Source organism: Oncorhynchus nerka, linkage group LG11 (genome assembly GCF_034236695.1).
Source record: "Oncorhynchus nerka isolate Pitt River linkage group LG11, Oner_Uvic_2.0, whole genome shotgun sequence".
NCBI classification, from domain to species: Eukaryota; Metazoa; Chordata; class Actinopteri; order Salmoniformes; family Salmonidae; genus Oncorhynchus; species Oncorhynchus nerka.
The window spans coordinates 3,098,804-3,113,803 of NC_088406.1; the positions used below are offsets into that span (position 1 = coordinate 3,098,804).

The window sequence follows — 15,000 nt, forward strand, 5'->3', positions numbered from 1 at the left end:
CTGGCCATATTAACAACCCATCCGGGTCATATTATCAATCCATCCTGGTCATATAATCAACCCATCCTGGTCATATTATCAACCCATCCTGGTCATATTATCAATCCATCCTGGTCATATTATCAACCCCTCCTGGTCACATTATCAACCCATCCTGGTCACATTATCAACCCCTCCTGGTCATATTATCAACCCATCCTGGTCATATTATCAACCCATCCTGGTCATATTATCAACCCATCCTGGTCATATTATCAACCCATCCGGGTCATGTTATCAACCCATCCTGGTCATACTATCAACCCATCCTGGTTATACTATCAACCCATCCTGGTCATATTATCAATCCATCCTGGTCGTATTATCAATCCATCCTGGTCATATTAACAACCCATCCTGGTCATATTAACAACCCACCCTGGCCATATTATCAACCCATCCTGGTCATATTAACAACCCATCCTGGTCACATTATCAACCCATCCTGGTCATGTTATCAACCCATCCTGGTCACATTATCATCCCATCCTGGTCATGTTATCAACCCATCCTGGTCACATTATCAACCCATCCTGGTCACATTATCAACCCATCCTGGTCATATTATCAACCCATATTATCAATCCATCCTGGTCATATTATCAACCCATCCTGGCCATATTAACAACCCATCCTGGCCATATTAACAACCCATCCGGGTCATATTATCAATCCATCCTGGTCATATAATCAACCCATCCTGGTCATATTATCAACCCATCCTGGTCATATTATCAATCCATCCTGGTCATATTATCAACCCCTCCTGGTCACATTATCAACCCATCCTGGTCACATTATCAACCCCTCCTGGTCATATTATCAATCCATCCTGGTCATATTATCAACCCATCCTGGTCATATTATCAACCCATGCTGGTCATATTAACAACCCACCCTGGCCATATTATCAACCCATCCTGGTCATATTAACAACCCATCCTGGTCATATTATCAATCCACCCTGGTCATATTATCAACCCATCCTGGTCATATTATCAACCCATGCTGGTCATATTAACAACCCACCCTGGCCATATTAACAACCCATCCTGGTCATATTAACAACCCATCCTGGTCATATTATCAATCCATCCTGGTCATATTATCAACCCATCCTGGTCATATTATCAACCCATCCGGGTCATGTTATCAACCCATCCTGGTCATACTATCAACCCATCCTGGTTATACTATCAACCCATCCTGGTCATATTATCAATCCATCCTGGTCGTATTATCAATCCATCCTGGTCATATTAACAACCCATCCTGGTCATATTAACAACCCATTCTGGTCATATTATCAACCCATATTATCAATCCATCCTGGTCATAATAACAACCCATCCTGGCCATATTATCAACCCATCCTGGTCATATTAACAACCCATCCTGGCCATATTATCAACCCATCCTGGTCATATTAACAACCCATCCTGGCCATATTATCAACCCATCCTGGTCATATTATCAACCCATCCTGGCCATATTAACAATCCATCCTGGTCATATTATCAACCCATCCTGGCCATATTAACAATCCATCCTGGTCATATTATCAACCCCTCCTGGTCACATTATCAACCCATCCTGGTCACATTATCAACCCCTCCTGGTCATATTATCAATCCATCCTGGTCATATTATCAATCCATCCTGGTCATACTATCAACCCATCCTGGTTATACTATCAACCCATCCTGGTCATATTATCAATCCATCCTGGTCATATTATCAATCCATCCTGGTCATATTAACAACCCATCCTGGTAATATTAACAACCCATCCTGGTCATATTATCAACCCATATTATCAATCCATCCTGGTCATAATATCAACCCATCCTGGCCATATTATCAACCCATCCTGGTCATATTAACAACCCATCCTGGCCATATTATCAACCCATCCTGGTCATATTATCAACCCATCCTGGCCATATTATCAACCCATCCTGGTCATATTATCAACCCATCCTGGCCATATTAACAATCCATCCTGGTCATATTATCAACCCCTCCTGGTCACATTATCAATCCATCCTGGTCATATTATCAACCCATCCTGGTCATATTAACAACCCATCCTGGTCATATTAACAACCCATGCTGGTCATATTAACAACCCACCCTGGCCATATTATCAACCCATCCTGGTCATATTATCAACCCATGCTGGTCATATTAACAACCCACCCTGGCCATATTAACAACCCACCCTGGTCATATTAACAACCCATCCTGGTCATATTAACAACCCATCCTGGTCATATTATCAACCCATCCTGGTCATATTATCAACCCATCCTGGTCATCAACCCATCCTGGTCATATTATCAACCCATCCTGGTCATATTATCAATCCATCCTGGTCATATTATCAAAACATCCTGGTCATATTATCAACCCATCCTGGTCATATTATCAACCCATCCTGGTCATATTAACAACCCATGCTGGTCATATTAACAACCCACCCTGGCCATATTAACAACCCATCCTGGCCATATTATCAACCCATCCTGGCCATATTATCAACCCATCCTGGCCATATTAACAATCCATCCTGGTCACATTATCAACCCATATTAACAACCCATCCTGGTCATATTATCAACCCATATTATCAATCCATCCTGGTCATATTATCATCCCATCCCGGTCATATTATCAACCCATCCTGGCCATATTAACAACCCATCCTGGTCATATTATCAACCCATCCGTGCCATATTATCAACCCATCCTGGCCATATTAACAATCCATCCTGGTCATATTATCAACCCATATTATCAATCCATCCTGGTCATATTATCAACCCATCCTGGTCATGTTATCAACCCCTCTTTATAAGTGTGTGTGGCAATCTCCTGAACACTTATAGATTATGTTGCTGTCACAGCAGAGATCTGCCTAGAAGTGTATAGTCATCCTCCTCATCTCTGTTGGATCCGACATCAGAGAACCTGAAGGACGCCATAGAAGGAACATCTGCTTCTGCTGAGCCGACTTCCTCTCCAGGTTGAAGAATGCCCTCGGAGCATCCATGTCCGTCAGGGTAACTACCCTCCACCTGATTCGGTAAAGAAGACCCCAGCTGTGTCCACTTAGCCCTCAACTCCCTCTCTGACCCTGAGTCCGGCTGCCCAATAAGGCTATCCTCGATGTCTCTAATATCCTGCTTAGGCCCCGTCTCCACCTCTGAGGTAGATTTGACTGTAAGATCTAGGCCTGATGAGAACAGAACTAGAAATAACTGTAAGATCTGCTTTCCAAAATAAATATTATAGTTTGATTACATTTTAGGGTATCTGAGGAGTAAATAGAAACATATTATGACTTACTCATATTAACAACCCATCCTGGTCATGTTATCAACCCATCCTGGTCATGTTATCAACCCATCCTGGTCATATTAACAACCCATCCTGGTCATATTAACATCCACACACTACCTCATTACCACTATCAGTAAAGACACCCCCCCCTCCCCCTCCCCCACACTACCTCATTACCACTATCAGTAAAGACACACCCCCTCCCCCACACTACCTCATTACCACTATCAGTAAAGACACACACCCCTCCCCCACACTACCTCATTACCACTATCAGTAAAGACACCCCCCCTCCCCTCCCCCACACTACCTCATTACCACTATCAGTAAAGACACACCCCCTCCCCCTCCCCCACACTACCTAATTACCACTATCAGTAAAGACACACCCCCCTCCCCTCCCCCACACTACCTCATTACCACTATCAGTAAAGACACCCCCCTCCCCTCCCCCACACTACCTCATTACCACTATCAGTAAAGACACCCCCCCTCCCCTCCCCCTCCCCACCTCATTACCACTATCAGTAAAGACACCCCCTCCCCCTCCCCACCTCATTACCACTATCAGTAAAGACACCCCCTCCCCCACACTACCTCATTACCACTATCAGTAAAGACACCCCCCCCCCTCCCCTCCCCACCTCATTACCACTATCAGTAAAGACACCCCCTCCCCCACACTACCTCATTACCACTATCAGTAAAGACACCCCCCCCCTCCCCATCTATCACTGTGGGTCTCCTGTAAGAACATATCATCAGGATCAGACCATTGTGATGATCGTGGGTGGTCCCCTTCTCCTTCCTGCTGTAACGTGTACAGTGAACCTGACTGATGCCTCATCTACATTGATGGGGATATCTGACAGCTTGTCAATCTCTTCCTCCATTCTTCACGGAGCAGCTCCACGGAATCCACCTCCCCTCACATCAACCTGCACGTCTGTAATTACACTGGGCACATCATTCTTCGTTGTCTGTGAAACAGGCGTATCAGCCTCGGAGTCAGTGCCCCTCGGTAACCACTTCCAGGAGCTCAGTCACTATCACGCCGGCCCTGAGCGCACCACCACGGCTACATTAACATTCACAGTACAGGCAACGGAACCTTGCAACTCCGACGGTTGGGGTTGAGTTTGGATCCGGGGTAGAGGCCGAGACTGCCCCCCGAAACCCCCAGGCCTGCTCTCAGATCTGGATCCGGGGCGGAGGCCGAGACTGCCCCTCGAAACCCCCAGGCCTGCTCTCAGATCTGGACCTGGGGCAGAGGCCGAGACTGCCCCCTGAAACCTCCAGGCCTGCTCTCAGATCTGGACCCGGGGCAGAGGCCGAGACTGCCCCCCGAAACCTCCAGGCCTGCTCTCAGATCTGGACCCGGGGCAGAGGCCGAGACTGCCCCCCGAAACCCCCGGCTCTCAGGAATCAAAGGAGAGTGAATGTGCTTATCAATAAATATGTAAGGTGTTTAAATGTGGTCACACTGTCATAAGTGTTCTTATGACAGTCCCACTGCAATGTACGGTGTAACAAAGAATCCTACCACACCGTAATCCAGTGGAACAAAGAATCCTACCACACCATAATCCAGTGGAACAAAGAATCCTACCACACCGTAATCCAGTGGAACAAAGACTCCTACCACACCGTAATCCAGTGGAACAAAGAATCCTACCACACCGTAATCCAGTGTAACAAAGAATCCTACCACACCGTAATCCAGTGGAACAAAGACTCCTACCACACCGTAATCCAGTGGAACAAAGACTCCTACCACACCGTAGTACGGCAGTGTAACAAAGAATCCTACCATACCGTAATCCAGTGGAACAAAGAATCCTACCACACCGTAATCCAGTGGAACAAAGACTCCTAACACACCGTAATCCAGTGGAACAAAGACTCCTACCACACCGTAATCCAGTGGAACAAAGAATCCTACCACACCGTAATCCAGTGGAACAAAGACTCCTACCACACCGTAATCCAGTGGAACAAAGAATCCTACCACACCGTAATCCAGTGGAACAAAGACCCCTACCACACCGTAATCCAGTGGAACAAAGACTCCTACCACACCGTAATCCAGTGGAACAAAGAATCCTACCACACCGTAGTACGGCAGTGTAACAAAGAATCCTACCATACCGTAATCCAGTGGAACAAAGAATCCTACCACACCGTAATCCAGTGGAACAAAGAATCCTACCACACCGTAATCCAGTGGAACAAAGACCCCTACCACACCGTAATCCAGTGGAACAAAGCCTCCTACCACACCATAATCAAGTGGAACAAAGACTCCTACCACACCGTAATCCAGAGGAACAAAGAATCCTACCACACCGTAGTACGGCAGTGTAACAAAGAATCCTACCACACCGTAATCCAGTGGAACAAAGACTCCTACCACACCGTAATCCAGTGGAACAAAGACTCCTACCACACCGTAATCCAGTGGAACAAAGAATCCTACCACACCGTAATCCAGTGGAACAAAGAATCCTACCACACCGTAATCCAGTGGAACAAAGACTCCTACCACACCGTAATCCAGTGGAACAAAGACCCCTACCACACCGTAATCCAGTGGAACAAAGACTCCTACCACACCGTAATCCAGTGGAACAAAGAATCCTACCACACCGTAGTACGGCAGTGTAACAAAGAATCCTACCATACCGTAATCCAGTGGAACAAAGAATCCTACCACACCGTAATCCAGTGGAACAAAGAATCCTACCACACCGTAATCCAGTGGAACAAAGACCCCTACCACACCGTAATCCAGTGGAACAAAGCCTCCTACCACACCATAATCAAGTGGAACAAAGACTCCTACCACACCGTAATCCAGAGGAACAAAGAATCCTACCACACCGTAGTACGGCAGTGTAACAAAGAATCCTACCACACCGTAATCCAGTGGAACAAAGACTCCTACCACACCGTAATCCAGTGGAACAAAGACTCCTACCACACCGTAATCCAGTGGAACAAAGAATCCTACCACACCGTAATCCAGTGGAACAAAGAATCCTACCACACCGTAATCCAGTGGAACAAAGACTCCTACCACACCGTAATCCAGTGGAACAAAGACTCCTACCACACCGTAATCCAGTGGAACAAAGAATCCTACCACACCGTAATCCAGTGGAACAAAGACTCCTACCACACCGTAATCCAGTGGAACAAAGACTCCTACCATACCGTAATCCAGTGGAACAAAGACTCCTACCACAGCGTAATCCAGTGGAACAAAGACTCCTACCACAGCGTAATCCAGTGTAACAAAGACTCCTACCACAGCGTAGTATGGCAGTGTAAATTCGGTGTCCTCCAAGGAAAAGGAAAATTAATCTTTGCATGAAACTCTTCTTCTGGATGTCCTGGGTTCAGGCAGCTCCTCGTCCCTGTTGGAACTGAATCCATACTCCAAATACCATGTGCTGTTTTACCCATTAACATAGTACTACATCCATCCCTGTTGGAACTGAATCCATAATCCAAACCCCCTGTGCTGTTTTACCCATTAACATAGTACTACATCCATCCCTGTTGGAACTGAATCCATAATCCAAACCCCCTGTGCTGTTTTACAAACAGGATCCCACAATATATATACATCATGAGTACCTTTCATATAACCATTAATATAGTACTACATCCATCCTTGTTGGAACTGAATCCATACTCCAAACCATGCAGAGGACTTTACACAACTACAGCACCAGAATCACATGGACTGAACAATAGACCAGCCTGGGAAATGCAGAGGACTTTACACAACTACAGCACCAGGTTGAGATAATCAGGCAGGAGATAATATGTATATATATAGAGAGATAATCAGGAAGGAGATACTATATATAGAGATAATCAAGCAGGAGATAATATACATAGAGATAATCAAGCAGGAGATAATATATAGAGAGATAATCAGGTAGGAGGTAATATATATAGAGATAATCAAGCAGGAGATAATATACATAGAGACAATCAGGCAGGAGATAATATATAGAGAGATAATCAGGTAGGAGATAATATATATAGAGATAATCAGGTAGGAGATAATATATATAGAGACAATCAGGTAGGAGATAATATATATAGAGATAATCAGGTAGGAGATAATATATATAGAGACAATCAGGAAGGAGATAATATATAGAGAGATAATCAGGTAGGAGATAATATATATAGAGACAATCAGCAGGAGGTAATATATATATAGAGAGATAATCAGGCAGGAGGTAATATATAGAGAGATAATCAGGCAGGAGATAATATATAGAGAGATAATCAGGCAGGAGGTAATATATAGAGAGATAATCAGGCAGGAGATAATATATAGAGAGATAATCAGGCAGGAGATAATATATAGAGAGATAATCAGGTAGGAGATAATATATATAGAGATAATCAGGTAGGAGATAATATATATAGAGATAATCAGGTAGGAGATAATATATAGAGAGATAATCAGGCAGGAGATAATATATATAGAGATAATCAGGTAGGAGATAATATATATAGAGATAATCAGGTAGGAGGTAATATATAGAGAGATAATCAGGCAGGAGATAATATATATAGAGATAATCAGGTAGGAGATAATATATATAGAGATAATCAGGCAGGAGATAATACAGAAATAAGCAACAAAAAAGGGACAGCAAACCTTCTCACCGCCCTCACACAAGAGAGCGAGAGAAAGAGAGAGAGGAGAGAAAGAGAGAGAGGAGAGAAAGAGAGCGAGAGAAAGAGAGAGAGGAGAGAAAGACAGAGCGAGAGAAAGAGAGAGAGGAGAGAAAGAGAGCGAGAGAAAGAGAGAGAGGAGAGAAAGACAGAGCGAGAGAAAGAGAGAGAGGAGAGAAAGAGAGCGAGAGAAAGAGAGAGAGGAGAGAAAGACAGAGCGAGAGAAAGAGAGAGAGGAGAGAAAGACAGAGCGACAGAGAGAGGGAGAGAAGAGAGAAAAACAGAGAAAAAGAGAGGTACAGAGAGAAAGACAGAGAGAGAGAAAGAGAGAGAGGAGAGAAAGACAGAGCGACAGAGAGAGGGAGAGAAGAGAGAAAAACAGAGAAAAAGAGAGGTACAGAGAGAAAGACAGAGAGAGAGAGAGAGAGAGAGAGAGAGAGAGAGAGAGAGAGAGAGAGAGAGAGAGCAAGAGAGAGAGCAAGAGAGAGCGAGAGATAGGGGGCGTGGTTGATACAGTCTGGTAAGGACTCAAAGTCAAAGTCACTCAGGTCAACTGTGAATCCATCACACTGCACCCATGCTCCGTTGACCCCGGTGCCAGGTCAGAGGTCAGACACATACAAGAAACCTACACACACTGTGAATCCATCACACTGCAGGCTGATGTCCATTTAGAGAGCTGCGTATTTCATTGCATTTCACTGTACAGTTCACACCTGCTGTATACTGTGGAAATGAATAAATAAATGTTGATTTGCTCCGTTGACCCCTAGAAACAGCCCTGGTTTAGGCACATGACCCCCACACCCAGGAAGTGTGGTTTCCTTTCTCATCTCAGAGATACCAATATAGGCAATAAAGACCGCAGGGAACACATGCAGTACTATCCAATAATAACTTTCAAATATGCCTCTCTAAACACGATCCTTACCCTGAGTCGTCGTCCGTACACAGTCACCTGTCCTCGGGCCTGCTCCTTACGCTGCCTCCACTCTACCAGGTTGAGGCCGTTGTCGATAGCCAGGGTTACGTTCCTCTTGCTGACCGTGGGGTTGACCGTCCCGGCCAGCAGGTGGGGCTCCGTGTGCAGGGACACCTCCATACCGTTGGCCAGCACCAGACGCAGAGAGCCGTCCAGACCGATGTAGTAACTGTTCCTCACTTGGTCTGGAGAGAAGAGGACAGAGGAGAGAGGACAGGGGAGAGAGGACAGGGGAGAGAGGACAGAGCAGAGAGGACAGAGCAGAGAGGACAGAGCAGAGAGGACAGAGCAGAGAGGACAGAGCAGAGAGGACAGAGCAGAGAGGACAGAGTAGAGAGGACAGAGCAGAGAGGACAGAGTAGAGAGGACAGAGCAGAGAGGACAGAGCAGAGAGGACAGAGCAGAGAGGACAGAGCAGAGAGGACAGAGTAGAGAGGACAGAGTAGAGAGGACAGAGCAGAGAGGACAGAGTAGAGAGGACAGAGGAGAGAGGACAGAGGAGAGAGGACAGAGGAGAGAGGACAGAGGAGAGAGGACAGAGGAGAGAGGACAGAGCAGAGAGGACAGAGTAGAGAGGACAGAGTAGAGAGTACAGAGTAGAAAGGACAGAGTAGAGAGGACAGAGGAGAGAGGACAGAGGAGAGAGGACAGAGTAGAGAGGACAGAGTAGAGAGGACAGAGGACAGAGTTTGATGTGGAGACCAAAATCAACTGGTTTTGTCTAAACAATTCAGAAAGGGGTTACACTATGAACTCCTAGACAGTATTCAGTCCCCTGTAGGTCACTCAGGAAGTACAATACTATTCCACCTCTGTAGGTCACTTAGGAAGTACATTACAATACCACCTCTGTAGGTCAGGAAGTACATTACTATACCACCTCTGTAGGTCACTTAGGAAGTACATTACAATAACACCTCTGTAGGTCAGGAAGTACAATACTATACCACCTCTGTAGGTCAGGAAGTACATTACTATACCACCTCTGTAGGTCAGGAAGTACATTACTATACCACCTCTGTAGGTCACTTAGGAAGTACATTACAATAACACCTCTGTAGGTCAGGAAGTACAATACTATACCACCTCTGTAGGTCAGGAAGTACATTACTATACCACCTCTGTAGGTCACAATTCACAATTCCCCATAATGACAATACATTTTTGCTAATTTATTAAAAATAAAAACTGAAATATCACAATTTGTTTTATTTTGTTTTATTTTACCTTTATTTAACTAGGCAAGTCAGTTAAGAACAAATTCTTATTTTCAATGACGGCCTAGGAACAGTGGGTTAACTGACTGTTCAGGGGCAGAACGACAGATTTGTACCTTGTCAGCTCGGGGATTTGAAGTTGCAACCTTCCGGTCACTAGTCCAACACTCTAACCACTAGGCTACCTGCTGGTTACTAGTCCAACACTCTAACCACTAGACTACCCTGCCACCTCTACACTCTAACCACTAGACTACCCTGCCACCTCTACACTCTAACCACTAGACTACCCTGCCTCCTCTACACTCTAACCACTAGACTACCCTGCCACCTCTACACTCTAACCACTAGACTACCCTGCCACCTCTACACTCTAACCACTAGACTACCCTGCCACCTCTACACTCTAACCACTAGTCTACCCTGCCACCTCTACACTCTAACCACTAGACTACCCTGCCACCTCTACACTCTAACCACTAGACTACCCTGCCACCTCTACACTCTAACCACTAGACTACCCTGCCGCCTCTACACTCTAACCACTAGACTACCTGCTGGTTACTAGTCCAACACTCTAACCACTAGACTACCCTGCCACCTCTACACTCTAACCACTAGACTACCCTGCCGCCTCTACACTCTAACCACTAGACTACCCTGCCGCCTCTACACTCTAACCACTAGACTACCTGCTGGTTACTAGTCCAACACTCTAACCACTAGACTACCCTGCCACCTCTACACTCTAACCACTAGACTACCCTGCCGCCTCTACACTCTAACCACTAGACTACCCTGCCACCTCTACACTCTAACCACTAGACTACCCTGCCGCCTCTACACTCTAACCACTAGACTACCCTGCCTCCTCTACACTCTAACCACTAGACTACCCTGCCGCCTCTACACTCTAACCACTAGGCTACCCTGCCGCCTCTACACTCTAACCACTAGGCTACCCTGCCACCTCTACACTCTAACCACTAGGCTACCCTGCCACCCTGAGTATTCAGATCCTTTACTCAGTACTTTGTTGAAGCATCTTTGGCAGCGATTACAGCCTTGAGTTTTCTATAGGTTTGACGCTACAAGCTTGGAACATCTGTATTTGGGGAATTTCTCTCATTCTTCTCTGCAGATCCTCTCAAGCTCTGTCAGGTTGGATGGGGAGCGTTGCTGCACAGCTATTTTCAGATCTCTCCGGATATGTTTGATCGGGTTCAAGTCCGGCCTCTGGCTGGGCCACTCAAGGACATCAGAGACTTGTTCCCGAAGCCACTCCTGGGTTGTCTTGGCTGTGTGCTTAGGGTCGTTGTCCAGCTGGAAGGTGAACCTTCGCCCCAGTCTGAGGTCCTGAGCGCTCTGGAGCAGGTTTTCATCAAGGATCTCTGTACTTTGCTCCATTCATCTTTTTCTTGATCCTGACTAGTCTCCCAGTCCCTGCCTCTGAAAAACATCCCCACAGCATGATGCTGCCACCACCATGCTTCACTGTAGGGATGGTGCCAGGTTTCCTACAGATGTAACGCTTGCCATTCAGACCAAAGAGTTCAATCTTGGTTTCATCAGACCAGAAAATCTTGTTTCTCACCATCTGAGAGTTTTTAGGTGCCTTTTGGCAAACTCCAAGTGGGATGTCATGTGCCTTTTACTGAGGAGTGGCTTCCGTCTGGCTACTCTACCATAAAGGCCTGATTGGTGGAGTGCTGCAGAGATAGTTGTCCTTCTGAATGGTTCTCCCATCTCTACAGAGGAACTCTGGAGTTTTGTCAGAGTGACCATCAGGTTGTTGGTCACCACCCTGACCAAGGCCCTTCTCCCCTGATTGCTCAGTTTGGCTGATTGACCAGCTCTAGGAAGAGTCTTGGTGGTTCCAAACTTCTTTTATTTAAGAATGATGGAGGCCACTGTGTTCTTGGGGACCTTCAATGCTGCAGAATGATGGAGGCCACTGTGTTCTTGGGGACCTTCAATGCTGCAGAATGATGGAGGCCACTGTGTTCTTGGGGACCTTCAATGCTGCAGAATGATGGAGGCCACTGTGTTCTTGGGGACCTTCAATGCTGCAGAATGATGGAGGCCACTGTGTTCTTGGGGACCTTCAATGCTGCAGAATGATGGAGGCCACTGTGTTCTTGGGGACCTTCAATGCTGCAGAATGATGGAGGCCACTGTGTTCTTGGGGACCTTCAATGCTGAAGAAACGTTTTGGTACCCTTCCTTTGGTATCTGTGCCTCAACACAATCCTGTCTCAGAGCTCTACGGACAATTCCTTCAATTCTTTCGACCTCATGGCTTGGTTTTTGCTCTGACATACACTGCCAACTGTGGGACCTTATATAGACAGGTGTTTGTCTTTCCAAATCATGTTTAATCAATTGAATTTACCACAAGTGGACTCCAATGAAGTTGTTGAAACATCTCAAGGATGATCAATGGAAACAGGATGCACCTGAGCTCAATTTTGAATCTCATACCAAAGAGTCTGAATACTTATGTAAATAAGATATTTCTGTTTTTTATTAGTAAAAAAATTGCAAACATTTCTAAAACCCTGTTTTCACTTTGTCATTATGGGGTATTGTGATGTCATTATGGGGTATTGTGATGTCATTATGGGGTATTGTGATGTCATTATGGGGTATTGCGATGTCATTATGGGGTATTGCGGTGTCATTATGGGGTATTGCGATGTCATTATGGGGTATTGCGATGTCATTATGGGGTATTGCGATGTCATTATGGGGTATTGCGATGTCATTATGGGGTATTGCGATGTCATTATGGGGTATTGTGATGTCATTATGGGGTATTGTGATGTCATTATGGGGTATTGTGATGTCATTATGGGGTATTGTGATGTCATTATGGGGTTTGTGTGTCGATTGCTGAAAAAAATGATTGAACACATTTTAGAATAAGGCTGTAACGTAACAAAATGTGGAAAAAGTCAAGGGGTCTGAATACTTTCCTGAAGGCAATGTATGTAGTTCTGCCCCTGAACAGGCAGTTAACCCACTGTTCCTAGGCCGTCATTGAAAATAAGAATTTGTTCTTAACTGACTTGCCTAGTTAAATAAAAAACAAAATGTCTGAGGCCCAAATTGCACCCTATTCCCTGTATAACGCACTAATTTGGACCAGAGCCCTATGGGACAATATAGGGAATAGGGAGCTGTTTAGGACACAGATAATAAGAGAAGCTCTGAGGATGTATTACTCTCTGGCCAGGCCAGGCCTCCCTCCCTCCCTCCCTCCCTCCCTCACTCACTCACTCACTCACTCACTCACTCACTCACTCACTCACTCACTCACTCACTCTGCCAGCTAGGCAGGAAGTGGGAATAGGTGCTTCACAGCATCACTGTAATGCATGCTGAATATTCCGTTGGAGAAATCAGGAATCCGCCGCCGTTCTGAGGCTTACAGGAAGGAATGTTGAACACTGGCATTGGTAATCCAATCAAAACACAGCTAAACAGCGGAATAGAACTCACAGCTGAGCTCTGAGCCCTCCCTCGCCAGCCAGGAAGATTTAATGTAACATAATACAAGACTAAACATTTCCTCTCTTTTATTCACACTCATCTTGTTAGGTGTCTACTCTCTTTTGCAGAGGCTGTGTGAAACCAGTTGAGGGCTCAGAATAACACATGTGAACACGCACATCTCCACAACATCACAATACGCCCATAATGACATCACAATACGCCATAATGACATCACAATACGCCCATAATGACATCACAATACCCCATAATGACATCACAATACGCCCATAATGACATCACAATACGCCCATAATGACATCACAATACGCCCATAATGACATCACAATACGCCATAATGACATCACAATACGCCATAATGACATCACAATACGCCCATAGGGAGACAGTAGAGATGTGAGGAGAGGTCTGAGAGGTGAGGAGAGGAGACACTAGAGATGTGAGGAGGGAAGACAGTAGAGATGTGAGGAGACAGTAGAGATGTGAGGAGAGGAGACACTAGAGATGTGAGGAGACAGTAGAGATGTGAGGAGAGAAGACAGTAGAGATGTGAGGAGACAGTAGAGATGTGAGGAGACAGTAGAGATGTGAGGAGAGGAGACAGTAGCGATGTGAGGAGACAGTAGAGATGTGAGGAGAGGTCTGAGAGGTAAGGAGAGGAGACAGTAGAGATGTGAGGAGAGAAGACAGTAGAGATGTGAGGAAAGGAGACAGTAGCGATGTGAGGAGACAGTAGAGATGTGAGGAGAGGTCTGAGAGGTGAGGAGACAGTAGAGATGTGAAGAGAGGAGACAGTAGAGATGTGAGGAGACAGTATAGATGTGAAGAGAGGTCTGAGAGGTGAGGAGAGGAGACAGTAGAGATGTGAAGAGAGGAGACAGTAGCGATGTGAGGAGACAGTAGAGATGTGAGGAGACAGTAGAGATGTGAGGAGAGGAGACAGTAGCGATGTGAGGAGACAGTAGAGATGTGAAGAGGGGTCTGAGAGGTGAGGAGAGGAGACAGTAGAGATGTGAGGAGACAGTAGAGATGTGAGGAGACAGTAGAGATGTGAGGAGAGGAGACAGTAGCGATGTGAGGAGACAGTAGAGATGTGAAGAGACAGTAGAGATGTGAGGAGAGGAGACAGTAGCGATGTGAGGAGACAGTAGAGATGTGAGGAGAGGAGACAGTAGCGATGTGAGGAGAGGTCTGAGAGGTGAGGAG

At 45.7% G+C, this 15,000-nt stretch overlaps 1 protein-coding gene across 1 annotated transcript in view; it reads right to left on the reverse strand.

Annotated features, from left to right (window-relative positions):
- Positions 1–15,000, reverse strand: part of tenm4 (teneurin transmembrane protein 4) — a 377,083-nt gene that overhangs the window by 88,332 nt on the left and 273,751 nt on the right. The window contains exon 22 of the mRNA XM_065024153.1: positions 9,014–9,249. Coding sequence (XP_064880225.1) covers positions 9,014–9,249 — 236 coding nt within the window. The remainder of the gene's footprint in view (positions 1–9,013; positions 9,250–15,000) is intronic.